This window comes from Panthera tigris, chromosome F2 (assembly GCF_018350195.1).
Source record: "Panthera tigris isolate Pti1 chromosome F2, P.tigris_Pti1_mat1.1, whole genome shotgun sequence".
Lineage (NCBI taxonomy): Eukaryota > Metazoa > Chordata > Mammalia > Carnivora > Felidae > Panthera > Panthera tigris.
In genome coordinates this window covers 45,805,368-45,822,786 of record NC_056676.1, presented here as the reverse complement: position 1 = coordinate 45,822,786, position 17,419 = coordinate 45,805,368, and the positions used below count along the sequence as shown (strand labels likewise).

The 17,419-nt window shown below is 36.9% G+C and overlaps 1 protein-coding gene across 3 annotated transcripts in view; it reads right to left on the bottom strand.

Annotated features, from left to right (window-relative positions):
- Positions 1–17,419, bottom strand: part of SPAG1 (sperm associated antigen 1) — a 66,829-nt gene that overhangs the window by 29,772 nt on the left and 19,638 nt on the right. For all 3 annotated transcript variants that reach the window (XM_042972689.1, XM_042972688.1, XM_042972690.1), the window contains 3 exons: positions 16,267–16,397; positions 12,922–13,028; positions 8,296–8,455 (listed from right to left, as the gene is read on the bottom strand). In XM_042972689.1, coding sequence (XP_042828623.1) covers positions 8,296–8,455; positions 12,922–13,028; positions 16,267–16,397 — 398 coding nt within the window. The remainder of the gene's footprint in view (positions 1–8,295; positions 8,456–12,921; positions 13,029–16,266; positions 16,398–17,419) is intronic.

Here is a 17,419-nt window from a genome sequence, read left to right as displayed (position 1 = left end):
TGCAGCTACTCAACATTATACTGGAAATTGTAGCCTGATCAATTAGGCAAGAAAAAAATAAAATAAATTAAAAAATAAAATAAAATAAGCATCCATATTGGAAGGGAAAAAGTAAAACCATTTATTAACAGATGACATAATTGTTATATATTATTATATATATTTTATATTATGCATATGTGTTTGTATGTGTGTGTTTATATATATGTGTGTGTGTATAACACACACACACACACACACACACACTAAAAAGCAAATTCAGCAATTTCAGGGTATAAGATATACTAGCAATGAACAATCTGACAATTACAACAACAATCCCGTTTACAATAGCGTCATACGAATAAAATTTAGGAATACATTTAACCAAGGAGGTGAAAGACTTGTACGCTGAAAACTACAAATCATTGCTGGAAGAAAACCAACAAATGGAAAGGCATCTCTTCATTACCGATAGGATGACTTAATTTTAAGGTACCCAAAGTTATCTACAGATCTGGCATAATTCCTAACAAATTCTTACAGGCTTTTTTGCAGAAATGGAAAAGCTGATCCTCAAATTCATATGGAATTTAAAGGAGTCCAGGATAATCAAAACAATCTTGAAAAAGAACAAAATCAAAGGACTTAACACTTCTGATTTCAAAACTTACTAAAAGTTCCAGTAATCAAAACAGTGTGGTACTGACATAAGGATAGACATCTAGACCAACAGAACAGAGCTGAGAGTCTGCAAACCCATATTTATCTATGGCCAGTTGATTTTTGACAAGAGTGTCCAAGTCCATTCCATGGGGAAAGAATAATCTGACAAATGGTGTTCAGACAATGCATTTCCACATGCTGAGGGGGAAAAAAAAAAAAGCTAAGTTGGACCCCTTCCTACATCAATCAATCAAAATAAGTTAGTAATCTAAATATAAGAGCTAAAACCATAAAATTCTTAGAAGAGAACATAAAGGTAAATCTATATGACCTTGGATTTGGCAAAGGATATTTATATATGACATCAAAGGCACAGGCAACAAAAGAGAAAATAAATTGAACTTCATCAAAATTAACAACTTTTGTGCATAAAAGGGTATTATTAAGATAGTAAAAAGACAACCCACAGAATGGGAGAAACTGTGTGCAAGGGTCTAGTATCCAGACTATATAAAGTGCACTTATAATGCAACTATAAAGAGACAATCTAATTTTTAAATGGGCAAAGAACTTGATAAACATTCCTCCAAAGAAGCTAAACAAATAATAATAAACACGTAAGATTGGTTAACATAGAAAGTCATTAGAAAAATGCAAATCAAAACCATAAGGAGTTACAACTTCACACCCATTATGATGGTTATAATCAAAAAAGTAAACTATAACAAGTGTTTCAAGGATGTGGAGGAATTAAAATCCTCATATATTGGTGGGACTATAAAATGGTATAGCCACTTTGGAAAATAGTCTGGCAGTTCCTAGAGAAGTTAAACACTGAGTTGCCATGTAACCCAGCATTCTACTCCTAGTTATTAAAATTAAAAACACATGTATAAACACAAAACTTGCATAGCCACATTATTCATAATAGACAAAAAAGTGGAAACAACCCAAATGTACATCAACAGATAAAGTGTAGTATTATCCATGCAATAGAATATTTGTCCATAAAAAGGAATAAAGTACTGACACATGCTGCAACATGGATGGACCTTGAAACTATTATGCTAAGTAAAAGGAGCCAGACGTAAAACACCACATATTGTATGATTCCATTTATATGAGATATTCAGCACAGGCAAATCCACAGAGACAGAAAATAGTGGTTGTCAGGGGAGGGGTGATGGAAGTGACTGTTAATGGGTATGACATTTCTTTTTGTGATGATAAAAAAATGTTCCAGAACTAGACTGTGTTGATGGTTGCACAACCTTGTGAATATATTAAAATCCACTGAACTTGAAAAGGATGAATTTCATGATATATGTATCCTATCTCAATTTAAAAAAAAAGGAATGCTTATTTCACTTTACCCTTGATGAGTCAGAGGATACTTTCTTTTTTTTTTTTTTTTTTAAACCCCCATGTTGGCCAATTTGATGGGAGAGAAAAGGAATCTTTTCCCTTTTTTATTAGCAATACAAAATTTGTTGATCACTTAATTTATCCATTGGTGATTTATCTGTTCATACACTTTGTTCATTTCAGTACTGGGCTATTTTAACATTTGATTATTGTTTTTTAAAAGCTCTTCATATTATAAGGTTATCAACTGCTTGTCATTTTTCTTAGTTTGTCATTTGTCTTTTAATTTTTTTTATAACATCTGACTTATACAGGTTTTTCACTTTTACAGTCAACATCATTTACCTTTCTTTTCATGATTTTGTCTATTAACTCTTTGAAATCCCTACCCTTCCACCTTCCTGATCCCACTGACTCCAGGACAAGAGAAATAACTGTATTTTATTCTTCTGTGAGTTACTATTTAATTTTCTTCTATTTCATTTTTAAGTGGGGAATAAGCAACAGCACTAAAGAGGGGCTAGATGCTTAATTTTCTCTGATTGCTTCTCACAGACTCTGTAAGAAGACAAAATAAATACTAAAGCCTCTGACAGCTAGTTGTATGATGATGGTCACGTCTAAATGCTCTCCAGTAGGGAAAGAAAACACAAATAGATGGGGAGTTCCCAAGAAAGCCCAGAAACTCAAATCCCCAGACCTAATCAGCCTGACATATAGATATTTCTTCATACTGGTCCTTGGAAGGGCAGGTGAAGGAAACCTATCATTTGTCTTGTCTCAGTACCTGATACAGAGTAGGTGCTCAATAACTGTCAGCTATTAAGTTAAATCCACTGGTTATGTTATACCTCAGTCGGGATGAACTGGGCCTGGCCAACGCAAGTGGTGCTCGCAAGGGAGCAACATTATCAGCCGAGGTTAAACAACACTAAGTGCTGCATTTTTCCATGGCCTTCAGGGCTCCCTGCATCATACCCCATAATGACTAGGAATTCTTTCTCGGAATGTGGTGATATGGGGAAACACATGCAAGGATTCCATCCTAATAACATCCCTCTGGGCTTTCACATTATTTCCTAGAAGTGACTTCGATTTCTCCTGTCTTGTCCAAGGCTCCAGGACCTCTAACAATGGAACTCGGTAAGGTGAGCATAAGATAGCCCCATTGATTTTATTTCATCTTAAAAGGACTACCTCTGTGCTTCTAGCCATTTATTCCACCTATGGATTTGCTTTCCTGATAAAAGGGAACTAACTGGTCTTAACATTTACATTCCTCTCAAGACATTTTTGTTTTCGGAATCTCACATATTTTTAAGTATTCACTGATCTACAAAATAATTATTGAGGGGCACGAATGACAAGATCAGATATGGTTCCCTTAAAGCTCTAGCTGCTTGGAAATCTGAATGAGAATATTGCTTCTCTGTAGTTCTAATGTTAGGGATAACCACTTAACTCAGAGAGAAACATCTTATGAACCTATTAAATGATATTACATAACAATCCTAACTCAGATTACTAATCATAGAATATTACTCATTGTTTAATGATTAGCCCTTCCCTGTTTATGTTTATTTGTGAGGAGGGCCATTTAGTATCTCTCCCTCCCCCAGCTTTATTGACATATAATTGACATATAACATTCCTTGTGTAAATTTAAAGTGTACAACGTGATGATTTTATATATATACATATACATGCACACATATATACACATATAAATATGTATATACGTATATTGCAAAATGATTACCACAGTAAGGTTACTTAAAACATCCATCACTTTACATAACTTTTTTTTGTAGTGAGAACATTTAAAATATACTTTCTTAGCAACTTTCAAGTATATAATACCACATTTTTAACTATAGTCACCATGCTGTAAATTAGCTCCCCAAAACTTATTCATCTTACAACTGGAAGTTTGCACTCTACCAACTTATCCCTCATGCCCCCACTCCTGGCAACCACTGTTCTACTCTCTATTTCTACAAGTTTGGCTTTTTTTTACATTCCACACAGAAGTGAGATCATACGGTATTTGCCTTTCTCTGACTTATTTCACTTGGCATAATGTCCTAAAGGTCCACCTATGTTTTTGCACATGGCAGGATTTCCTTTTTTTTTTTTTTTTTTTTTTTTTGTGGCCTAAAAATATTCTAGTGTGTGTGAGTGTGTATCTTACATTTACTTTATCCACTTATCTGCTGAAGGACACTTAGGTTGTTTCCATGTCTTGGCTATTGGGAATAATGCTGAAAAGAACAAAAGGGTACAGATACCTCTTTAAGATAGTGATTTTATTTCTTTTGAACATATACCCAGAAATAGGATAACTGGACCATATGGTAGTTTTATTCTTAATCTTTTGAGGAACCTCCATACTGTTTTTCATAGTGGCTCCATTATATTCCCACCAGCAGTCAGCAGGTGATCCCTTTTCTCCACATCCTTGCCCACATTTGTTATTTCTTATCTCTCTGATGACAGCAATTCAAACACATTTGAGGTGACATCTCATTGTGGCTTTGATTTGCATTTTCCTGATGACTGATGTTGAGCACCCTTTTCTGTATCCACTGGCCATGTGAATATCTTCTTTGGAAAAATGTCTACTCAGTTCTTATGCTCCTTTAATCAAAAATGATCACATTGGTTTTTAACTCACTTGTTCCTCAACATAGGTTCAGCCTCTGATAAGAGTCAGTGAGCACAAGGGAGATAAACACCAAATTATATCTGTTTCTTTGACAGTATAGCCTGGTGATGTTCAGTCTGGACTTTAGAGTATAGAACGTATACTTTCTTAGTTGGCATCCAGTAACCACTTTTATGAGATAGACTTTGGAGTCACACAGATACAGGGCCATATCCTAGCCACGTGACTTACAGCCAGTGCATATGCGGCAAATAACTAGAACTGTCTAGGCTTCCATTGCCTAATCTATGAAAGTTTGCATTATAGCTTTCTTGAGAATTAAATAAAAATATATAAAACACTTTCATAGTTCTGCAAATGTGCTAATTTTTCAAAAAAAAAAAAAAAAAAACTAGTGATGAGAAAGGCAGCTCCTGTCAACATGGAGTAAACACACTCCACCCATCTCTCCCACTGAATAGAACTAAAAATCTGAAACAGCAGCAGGCACACGAGGACACCGAAAAGTAAATGGTAGCAGCCCAGTTGGGAAAAGGAACTAGAACCTGAAATACCACCAAACCAGCAGTGAGTTTCTGTTTTTTCTTTCCTCTGATATCTCCTAACCTGGGTCAAAGGCCATCTAAAACCCAGAACTGCTGCACTGAGTGTGGGGAGAAAGAGCTTCAGGAGAAGCCCTCTATTTAGTTTATCTAAAGCAACAAGTTAGCTGGCACCTATGAGAGAGAGTTGGGGAAAACCTGGTTTTTTCTTTTTTCCTTTCTATCCAATCCCAGCCCCCAGCCAATCCTGCAGCAGCTGCAGAGGCAGCAGCAGCCAAGTAGGTACCTAAACTCTTATCTCTGGTCAGAGAAGCTGTGTCACGAGCATTCTTCCCCATTGCTTTTCTTCTCTGTCCTGTTGCTGCTTAGTCCTGGAGGCACAGTCATGGGAAGTGTGCGGTAGAATGGGGAAATTAAAAGTCTGGCTTTCTCGCTAGAGGAATGGGAAGGAAAACCATTGGAAACCAGAAAGAGTAGAGAAGAATCACAGAGAAAAGGGAACTCAAGAAAACAATTGCAAAGAATTGTATATGGACTGGAGGCACCCTCCAGGTGATCTATATGCATGTGACCCTAAACGTCATTCTGAAAATTTTGAGACCGGAATCACAGGGGAAGACCACTGCCCAGACCCCAGCTAGTCACAGAGTTGTGTACAGGTGGGACAGATTCAAATAGCATTGCAAAGGTCTTGAAACTAAACTGACATTAGAACCATATTCCACAGGAATGCCTGGGTGGCTCAGTTGGTTAAGTGTCTGACTCTTGGTTTTGACTCAGGTCACGATCTCACAGTTTTGTGAGTTCAAGCCCCACATCGGGCTCTGCATTGGCAACACAGAGCCTGCTTGGGATTCTCTCTCCCCACCCTACCCCCCAGCCCTTCCCCCACTGTGCTGTCTCTTTCTCTCTCAAAATAAATACATAAACTTAAAAAAAAAAACCCATATTCCACAGAAGTTGGGTAGGAAAACGGTTACCCTAACCTAATCAGATTAACTGCTTTACAAAAATTCTCCATAAGATTTAAACAAGACTGAAAACCACATAGTATTTAAAATTGCTAGTATACAGTACACAATTACTTAACAAATGAGGAAGAGAGAAAATACTAACATTTGGCAAGGGGAAAAGACAATTAAGTAATGCCAAACCCCAGATAACACAGATGTTAATACTCAAAGACTTTTAGTGACTATTATAACCATGTCCCAGAAATAAAGCCAAACTCTCCCGAAATGGACAGAAAGACTTAAAAACTTTGCAGAGAAATGGAAGATTTTTTAAAAATGGAAATTTTAGAGTGGAAAACCACAATAACCAAAATTTAAAATTCACTGAATGGGAGCAACAGATTTGGGATCAAAGAAGAAAAAAAGCAGTGAACTTGAATATAGATCAATAGAAACTTTTCAATCGTAAGAAAAAAAAAAAGAAAAAAGCCTCAAGGACTTGTGGGACAAAATACTAAGTGGTCTAACAATTGTGGCATAACAGTCCCTGTGGGAAAGGAGAAATAGTATTGTCCCCCAAAAAACACTTTTGAAGAAATTATGACAGATCATCGGTTACCAAGGTTTGAGGTGAGGGGAGAATTTGGCTAAAAGGAGAGCAAGGAGTCTTTGGTGTGATGGAATTGTTCTGTATCCTGATGGTGGTGGCTGTCACATGAAATTATATACATGTTGGAACTGCATACCAAAAAACTCCATTTTCACTATATGTAAATTTTTTAAAAGAGTTTTTAAATATTTATTTATTTTTGAGAGAGAGTGTGAATGAGCATGAGACGGGGAGGGGCAGAAAGAAAAGGAGAGAGAGAATCCCAAGCAGGTGCTGCACCGCAAGCCCAGAGCCCCACACAGGGCTCGAAACCATGAACCATGAGATCATGACCTGAGCCGAAATCAAGAGTTGGGCACTTAATCGACCGAGCCACCCAGGGGCCCCCCACGTAAGATTTTAAATGATCTCCTTTACTTTTAAGACACTTGGCTTGACACCTTTAGATGAATATAAACCTGTAGAACAATATTTGCTGCCAGAATTTATTTAAAGTGGCTGAAAGGTGAGTCTCAATCCTTGAAAAACTATTTAATGTCTCCTTTTTTTTTTTTTTTTTTTTAATCCTTTTGATGCCCTCTCTTCTTTTCCTATCTCCCTGGTGCTCTTACTCTGCTTCCTTTTTTCTCTTCCTCCTTTTTTTTCAGTCCCTTTGTCTTTACCCTGTCTTCACTGATCATATATTGTCTTGAGCTATATATCTTACATTATATTTCTGTCACTGAAAAAATAACAATGTTTACCTCTTTACTTTTTTAAGTTGAATGAACATTTTATATTTCTCTTTCAAAATTAAAATATTCTGTCAGTTACTTGCCAAGTTGAGTTCTGTCCATGAATGATTTTCAAAACTGTTGCTTTCCCTTTGAATGCTGGGGTGGGGGGTGGGAGGCTACTCTCAGAAGGGGGTAGAGCCGCCCACCCACCCCCCTACCCCCCACAAGGGAGTAGGTGGATCTTCCCCCTTAAAGCTGATGTAACTATCATTATTTTGTATTATGAAGATAAAAGTTTACCTAGTCTAGATTCTTTTAAAAAAGTTATATCAGAGGTGAAATTATGCCTATTTCTTTTGCATATATAAAAAACTTTTTTGAGAGGCACATGTAGCAATTTCCCAACAATGCATTCATCTTTGTCCTATACTCCTGTGAAGGCAACATGTTTTGTTTACAACCAAGTAGATATATACGAAACAATCATCTAGGAGAAAGGTAAAGGTTAAGGTTAACTTGCAAATGGCTGGTACATGGATAATATAATATTATTGATATTATCAGTATACCATGATAATCAGGAATTGAACACCAGAGAAGAGTACCAGGTTAAGAAGAAAAATGGGTTTGGAAGATTATATTAGGAAAAACATACAGAAAAAACTTGCTTGTGAATTTATAAGGTAAAGCTAGAAAGAGTTTGGTAGACTAAGAATTTTGATAGAAAGAGAAAATTTGAGCCAGCTCATCATATAAAAAGGGAGGTTTTTGCATAACCAAAAGAGAAAAGATGTTTTACTCTTATCTCTGCTGTTGTCTTCCTGTTTTCTTCTGCTGTCCTTTCCACCTTCATCCTCTGAGTTTTCTACTTCCTGGATTACCATTCTCTTCCCTTTGGTTTCAGTCTTAGGTGCAGGTTTAGAATTTTTCAGATCTCTTTCAACCTCCAACAAGGTCTTCTGCAACATAATCACCATGTTAAAGAAAATTTCTTCCTTTAATTAAAAACATAACCATCCTGTCAGGTAGGAATATGAAGATATTAAAAAGTGAATAAAGATATCTAAGATAACACTTTTTATGGTGACCTTTCTTTCCTTTTTCAAACAACTTCATTGGTTTGTCTGATTATAATCATACATGTCCATGGTTAAAAACTTAAAGCATAATGAGCATGAAAAAGAAAGAAGCCACCTGAAATCCTACCACTCTGATAACAATGACATTCTGACAGTTCTAGAAATATTTTTACATGTATGTATACACAGTGAGACACAGTTTTATACAAACAAAATCATAGGACTCATTTTTTTTGAAGTAATGTTAAAAGTTCTACATGTTTTATGCCAATTAGAATGAAAAATACACATATATCAAAATACTTCTCTTCCCTCCCTTCCCCCAATTTTTAACAGCTTACAGAGGTATAGCTGACAAACTTGTATACTTCAAATGCACATGTTGATAGCTTTTGACCATAATAAATATATCCATCGTTCCCAAGTTTCTTCCTGTTTCTTTCAACTATCTCCTTTTTGGCCCTCCCCTGTATCAGCTGTTCTTTTTGTCATGATAGGTTAGTTTATATTTTCTAGGATTTTATATAAATAGAATCATACTATATGTACTTTGTTTTTTACTCAGCATAATTATTTTGAAATTCACCCACACTGTTGTATATCTCTATCAGTTCATTCCTTTTTATTGTGAGTAGTCTATGGTATGGATATAACAATTTATCCATTCACCTATTGAAATATGTTTAGGCTGTTATTAATTTTTGGCAATAAAAAAGCCATTATGAACATCTGTGCATAAATCTTTGTATTGACATATGCTTGCATTTTTCTTGGGTAAATACATAGGAGTGGAATGGTTAGATCATAAGGTAGGTGTATGATTTTAAGTTTATTTTTTTCACAGGAAAATATTTATTTTAATTTACCATACATATTTACATTTTAGGAAGTTGCTAGGTCAGTGCATTTTCCTCTGTAGGTTTAGTTTGATCTTCAGTTAGCATTTTCCAAGATCTTTTCCATAGGCTTATCCCATATTGTAACATGTGCTCTTAAGTGTATAGGTAAAGACAGACCCTGGATTCTTCATACAAGACTCAACTGGGTGGTTTGAAGATTGTGAACTGCTGACACTTCCTAATGGAAACAAATACTTGTTCTTGGACTAAAAGGACCCTCACTCACATCAATGAAGTGACCAATCTGTGTAGCTTGACTATTCTCTCAGGGTTCTGAGATGACTGCTCTCCTATGAAATCCATTTTATACTTGCTGTGTTGAAATATCTCTAATGTCATTTTTGTTTCCACTTCCAGAGTTTCAAATGGAAGATGTTTATAAATTAAAACACGAGCATTTCTGTGAAGGAACACAGGTTCTCTTTTGTTGGCATCCACTTATCACGTCTCTTATCCAGAACTGCATCATAGCAGAAGGCTCCAGAGATTACAGAAACCTCTGGAGCTCTGACCAAACTGACCACACATTCATCTTTGAATGCCCTCTCTATCACACAGCTCATCATCATGGCACAAGAATGCTAATAAGCCTTATTCATTTCTACTGGACCATGATCTTTGAAAGTAAGGAATTCAATTTCCTGGGATGTGGTCAAAGGTTTAAACATGTCCCCAGGTTGTCCATCCACAAGACCCAGAACTGACTTCCTGCAGGATCATTCACTTAAATGGATAGCACAACTATAAGGAGTTGAAATGTTTTTATTCGTCACAAAGACAGTGCCAGGGTCAGTTTTCTCATCGTGTTTAAATTCAGTCTTCTCAGTTTGAGGAGTTAATGATAACTGCCTGTTTTTCTATTTATTAAAGAGATCATTCTGCATTATTTGCTTGTTTGCTTCTTTGAGTTTTGAGAAGAACTTTACAGAAGCCCATCGTAAATTGAAAATGCATTTAATACACCTAACTTACCAAACATTGTAGCTTATTAGCCTAGCCCACCTTAAACGTGCTCAGAACACTGATATTACCCTATGGTTGGGCAAAATCCTCCAACACAAAGCCTATTTTATAATAAAGTGATGAATACCTCATGTAATTTACTGAATACTGAAAGTGAGAAACACAGTGGCTGTATGGGCACAGAACAGTTGTGTCTCGCTTTCCCTATGTGACCACACGGCTGACTGGGAGTTGCCACTCACTGCCCCTGCCCAGCGTATCGCTAGCTCGGAAAAAAATTCAAAATTGAAAATTCAAAGTACAGTTTGTACTGAATACATATCACTTTGGCACCATTAGGAAATCAAAAAATTGTAAGTCAAAACATTGTACGTTGGGGACCATGTGTATATTCGTGATGCAAGTCCTTTGTTGGATATACAATTTGAAAATATTTTTTTTCCTTTGTCTGTGGTTTGCCCTGTTTTTTCTTCTGATGATGTCTTTCAAAGAGCAAAAGTTTTAAATTTTAATGAAGTCCAATTTACCAACTTTTTCTTTTATGAATTTTATCCTATGTTTCCTTCTAGAACTCTTATATTCTAGGTTTTACACTGAGGTATATGATCCATTTTGAGTTAATCTTTGCATATAGTTAAAATATAAATGGTTAAGTCTTGAAAGTTAATATGTAAATATGAAATTATATTGGGTAGTGACATTAAAGGTGGTTCTCCTTGTTTAAAAAATTTTTTTAGAGAGGGGCATCTGGGTGGCTCAGTTGGCTGAGTGTCTGACTCTTGATTTCAGCTCAGGTCGTGATCTCACAGTTCGTGGGATTGAACCCCGTGTTGGGCTCTGTGCTGACAGTATGGAGCCTGCTTAGGATTCTTTCTTCCTCTCTCTCTCTGCTTTTCCCACTCACATGCACCTTCCTTCTCTCTCTCAAAATAAATAAACAAGAAAAAATTTTTAAGAATATTGTCATACAAACTTTTCAATAAATATACCACCATAAAATGGAAATACTATGGGAAAAAGACGTATTTTTTTCAGCTGGGCCCTAAACCTAATCCACGGAAATGCTGACTTGATAAATCCACCAGGGACATTAACTGCTACTGAGAGAGTGAGACAGATAACCCAAAAGGTGCATGGGGAAACAGCGACAACTTACTGCTGAAAGTTTCTCCATGGGTTTCTCATATTTCTAAATCTGTTGTGAGCAGAGGCAATAAATGACATTTGTTCCGGACTATCTTTTTGAGGATGTTTGTACTGAGAACGGCCTTGGAAAACAGAGAGTATTTCCCTTCAGAAAAGAGAGAGGTATATTTGCTCTCCAGTATAATAAAGATATTTCCCTCTGGAACAGAATTTTGGATAGGTTTGCTTGTATTCCACTATAAAAGATGGGGGATTCCTAAATTTGGGATTCCTTGGCTGTGATATAAACTTGCTGAGTGTGCAGCATCTATCTGGGCCACTCTGCACCTCCCTGGGGCACTTGGGGGCCAGGGCAACTGACGTGAACTCGAAGCTCATCAGTTTGCTATAGTGTGAATAACACAATACTTTGTGTCTAACCCAGAAGTCTTGTTTCTTCTGCTAGGCTCCCTTGTTAATTTGCAAGAAGGGTAAAATCTCAGACCCCTCACTGTTCTCAACACTTACCTCTACTCTTTAGGCCTCAAAACAGAGCCCAGAGTGCATATATGAATCAGTCTGCTCAGTCAGGCAGCAAACACTGTCAGTGGTGCTATGCTTACCATGCACTCTTCTATGGCCATGGAGCGCGTGCCTAATCCTACCTAGGAAACTTCCATACCACTCTGCATGATAAATTGAGATTGGCTCAGAGAAAAGCATTGCTTACAACACTGCAGGAAAGAGAAAAATTAAATATCCCCATTGTATGATATCACTTATATGTGAAATCTGCAAAAGCCAAATTGATAAAAACAGAAAGTAAAATGGTTATAACGAGGGGCTGGTGGGCTAAGGACACTGGGGAGATGTTGTTTAAGGGTACAAACTTGCAATTAGTAGATAAATAAGTTCTGGAGAGCTAATGCATAGTATAGAGATTACAGTCAGCAATACTGTATCCTAAACTTCAAAGCTGCTAAGAGATTAGATCTTAATTGTTCTTATCACAAAAGAGAAATAATTATGTGATATGACAGAGGTCTTAGCTAAAGCTAAGGTGGTGATCATATTGCAATACATAAATGTATCTAATCAACATATGTATACCTTATACAATGTTATATATCTAAATCAATAAATATTTATCCTTCAGAAGTAGGCTTATAGTTTTGGACAATTTAAAAGCCTACTTTCTTCCACTTCAAATAGATATTAACACTTTAGGGTGTTTGGGATATACCTAGTTTTTAAAGCTGTGACCTAATTCTCAACATCATTCATCCAGCAAGACTGATACCATTTTAACATAAATACAGAAATAATAGAATTAGGTGAGGAATCACTTTCTGTACTTACTTTGGCCAACTCATTATCAGGTTCAACATTCAGTACTTTATTCAAATCTTCTATAGCTTCCTGGAGCTTGTTTTGATGTTTATATGTAGTGGCACGGCGCAGAAGAGCTGAAAATTTACCGAGAAAAAGTTATATCTTTTAATGTACACTAGCATGGTTAGAACATATTTTTCTTTTCTTTTTTTAATGTTTATTTGTTTTTGAGAGAGAGAGAGAGAGAGAGAGCTAGCAGAGGAGGTGCAGAGAGAGAGGGAGACACAGGATCTGAAGCAGGCTCCCAGCTCTAAGCTGTCAGCACAGAGCTGGACGCAGGGCTCAAACTCACAAACCGTAAGATCATAACCTGAGTTGACGTCGGCCACTTACCCAACAGTCACTCAGGTGCCCCTAATTTGGTAACTATTTAAAACTGATAATGAATGCCTTTATAGCCCCATCATTATCCAGGTATAATGAGAGAACTTTGTATAGTTATTATTTTGAGAAGAATCAGGCTTAGAAATTTTGAAAAGTGAGAATTTTATATCTGATATATTTTAATATGCTATTTTAAAATGTAAATTTGACCAATTTGCTTCTAGTCTTAGAATGAGCCATGATTCAAACCATAAGAGACTCTTAAATACAGAGAACAAACTGAGGGTTGATGAGGTAGGGGCAGGAGAGAGGGGAAAATGGGTGATAGGCATTAAGGAGGGCACTTGGGATGAGCACTGCGTGTTGTATGTAAGCGATGAATCATGGGAATCTACTCCCGAAGCCAAGAGCACACTGTATACACTGTATGTTAGCGAACCTGACAATAAATAATATTAAAAAAAAAAAGAATGAGCCATGAAAATCTAAAGGATAAATCATTTTCACATAAATTTAATGAAAACTGTTGCACTAAAAGTACTATGACTACGCAGAAGGAAATGTCTCCAAAAAATAGGCATGATATAACAATTATTACTTTTTTAACTTTTATTTCTGAAATAATTTTAGATTTATGGAAAAGTTGCAAAGGCAATACAAAAAGTTCTCATATACCTTCTCCCAGCTTCCCCTAATGCTAACAGCTTATGTAACTATGGAATATTTAACAAAACTAGAAATTAACATTGGTATAATACTACTGACTAAACTACGGGTTTTATTTGGGTTTCACTAATTTTTCTACTGATGCCTTTTTCTGTCAAAGGATGAATCCAAATACCACATTGCATTTAGAACAATTATATTTTGAGTAAAAAATAAAGCTTTGAAGAGGAAGTTATTTATTCACTTAAGCAAACATAAGACAATGTTTTATAGCCATACTCATTACTAGATTTGGCTTTAGTTTGTTTAAAAAAAAGTTTTTTTTTTTAACATTTATTCATTTTTGAGAGACAGAGAGAGACAGAGAATGAGTGGGGAAGGGGCAGAGAGAGGGAGACACAGAATCTGAAACAGGCTCCAGGCTCTGAGCTGTCAGCACAGAGCCCACCAGATGCGGGGCTCGAACTCACGAACTGCAAGATCATGACCTGAGATGAAGTCAGATGCTCAGCCGACTGAGCCACCCAGGCGCCCCATTTTAATTTGTTTTTTAAATAGTGAAGATTCTGGTGCTTTTGAAATTACTCAAACAAGGAAGAATGAAAACATAAAGCCATTCTGGTGACAGAAATTAGTGTTTGAATGTGGACTCTGGAGTCTGTTGTCCAGTGTTGAGTCCTGTCTCTGCTATTTGCTAGCTGTTTGATCGTGGGTGAGTTGCTTAATCTTTCTATGCTTCAGTTTCCTCTTCTGTAAAATGAGTATACTAATAACAGTATCTGAACCTCTACTAAGCTACTGTGAAATTAGCAGAAATAATACATTTCAAGTGCCTGGCATAGGGCCTGACATGGTGTTGGTGTGGGCTCATCAGGAGATCGCAAAGCCCTTTCTGCCATCTCCTAAAATTGGGAGTCCACCCATACTCTGTGACAGAAACAAAATATAAGCACAAGAGGACTTTACTAGTGAAAGGAGGGCAATCCATGGTAATGACAGTCAGGGCTGATCTCCCAGGATCCAGGGTCTCCCCTCAGCATGCCCATGGTTTCTGCACACCCATGTTCACAGTCACAAAAGGTTACATTCCATGTGAAAAAAATTAAGTGTTTATATTTACTCAAATACATAAACACTTAAAGAAATAGAGTCCGGGTGCCTGGGTGGCTCAGTCAGTTAAACGTCTGACTCGGCTCAAGTCATGATCTCATGGTTCATGAGTCTGACCCCCGCATTGGGCTCTGTGCTGACAGCTCACAGCCTGGAGCCTGCTTCAGATTCTGTGTCTCCCTCTCTCTCAGCCCCTCCCCTGCTCACACTCTGTCTCTCTCTCTCTCAAAAATAAAATAAGCATTAAAAAAAATTTTTTTTAAAGAAATAGAGTCTATTGTAAATTATGCTACTCCCTTGTGGAATGATTGCTTCTTGGTAACAGAAAAGGAAAGCAAAGTCTGACTTGTATACCTTGGACTTAGACTATGGCAAAGTTGTGCAGTCACAGAGACAGGAAATCAGAACAGAGTGCTGGTGTTGGTGAAAACATATAGTTGGTTTTGGACACATTTAAAATGTCTATGGACATATAAGTGGAAATGCCCACAAAGCCACTGGTAGAAGGTTCTAGAGCTCTGGTGTGGGCTTATTATATTAATAAATGTTAGAAAATCTGTATTAAATTACACTTAGATATTTTTTGGATAAAAAGATAGTTTGATAAGTAAGTAACAAGAAGGCAAATATTGGGACACCTGGGTGGCTTAGTCAGTTAAGCATCCGACTTCCGCTCAGGTCATGATCTCATGGTTCGTGAGTTCAAGCCCCACATTAGGCTCTCTGCTGTCAGCACAGAGCCCGCTTCAGATCTTCTGTCCCCCTCTCTCACTGCCCCTCCCCCGCTCATTCATTTTCTCTCTCTCTCTCTCTCTCTCTCAAAACAAATAAACATAAAATAGAAGATTTTAAAAAAAGATAGGGGAGCCTGGGTAGCTCACTTGGTTAAGCATCCCACTTTGGCTCAGGTCATGATCTCATGGTTTGTGAGTTTGAGCTCAGAGACTAGAACCTGATTCAGATTCTGTGTCTTCCTCCCTCTCTCTCTGCTCCTACCAAACTCGCACCCCTGGCATTATTAACTACTTCAATACAAATAACCAGGAATTCAAATTCTAAGTTAAACTTGAAGTTAAAAGTCACTTTATGAAGATGATGATTCACATATAGAAATTAGAGCGTATTTGAAATATTCTTAGTATAATTACAGTGTGTACAAATGGTCTAACAAATCCTGATGTAAATTTAAAGCATTCTACGAATAGTTTTTACCCTTTAAGTTTCCAGGTTCTAACTCCAACACCTTTTCACAATCCTGAAAAGCACTGTTCCAGTTCTGTAGCTTGAGTTCTGCTTGAGCGCGATTGTTATAGGCCACTACATTGGGAAGCACTGATATACTCCTACAAGAGAGACACTTATTGGCAACAAGTTGACCAGAGGAAAACATATGAAGATAGAGAAACTCAGGTAAAGTTGTAAAGAGAACAATCATAGCCCATGTCACGGGTGGCATTGTGTCCCCAAAACTCATGCTGAAGTCCTCATCCCCAGTAGCTCAGAACATAACTATATTTGGACGTTGCCTTTACAGAGATGATGAAGTCAAAATGAGGTCATGATGGTATACCTTCGTCCAATATGACTGGTGTCCTTATAAGAAGAGATTAGAACACAGACACATGCCGAGGAAAGACCACTTGAAGACACAGAGAGAAGACAGTCACCTACAAGCCAGAACAGGGGCCCAGAAGACGCCAGCCCTCCTGACACTTTGATCAGATTTGTAGCCTCCAGGATGGTGAGAAAATACATTTCTGTTTGAGCCCCTCAGCCTGTGGCACTTTGTTATGGCAGTCCTAGCAAGCTAATACAGCCTGCAGGATCAAAAGCAATAAAATACAGCTCTGTAAACATACTGAATCACTATTTACACAGATGCTTAAATATCCAGTTAAGCAGTTTAAGGTTGGCTCTGGCTTTACAAGTGACATGGTAACCTAAACGCCCATAGATCTCCTAAAAAAAACAGTTTCGTTAACATCAAATACATGTTTTGATCCCTTAGAGACAATGTCCTAGTACAAAAAAAATGGAGCAATCAATCACAACTAATACCCTTTATTAAGCTATTATGGTGAGTTTAGTTTATTATCTAAAAACAGGAGTTTAGCTTATAATCTAAAAGATTTAACTCTAAGGCAATGCTCATAATTTAATCCGAGAAGTTTAATTGAAGAAAAACAGGAGAGTAGTAGTAACTGAGGAATACGGACTTTACGAGCACATTTTGTTGTGCTAAGAGTATGAATGCAAAATAACTGATGAGAGAAGGAACTTAAAACCTAGTTCGTTGCTGTTTAAAAAGTTGATTTGGAATGCTGTGAAATAATGTATTCCGAAGTATAGGAAAGATAAGGGTATT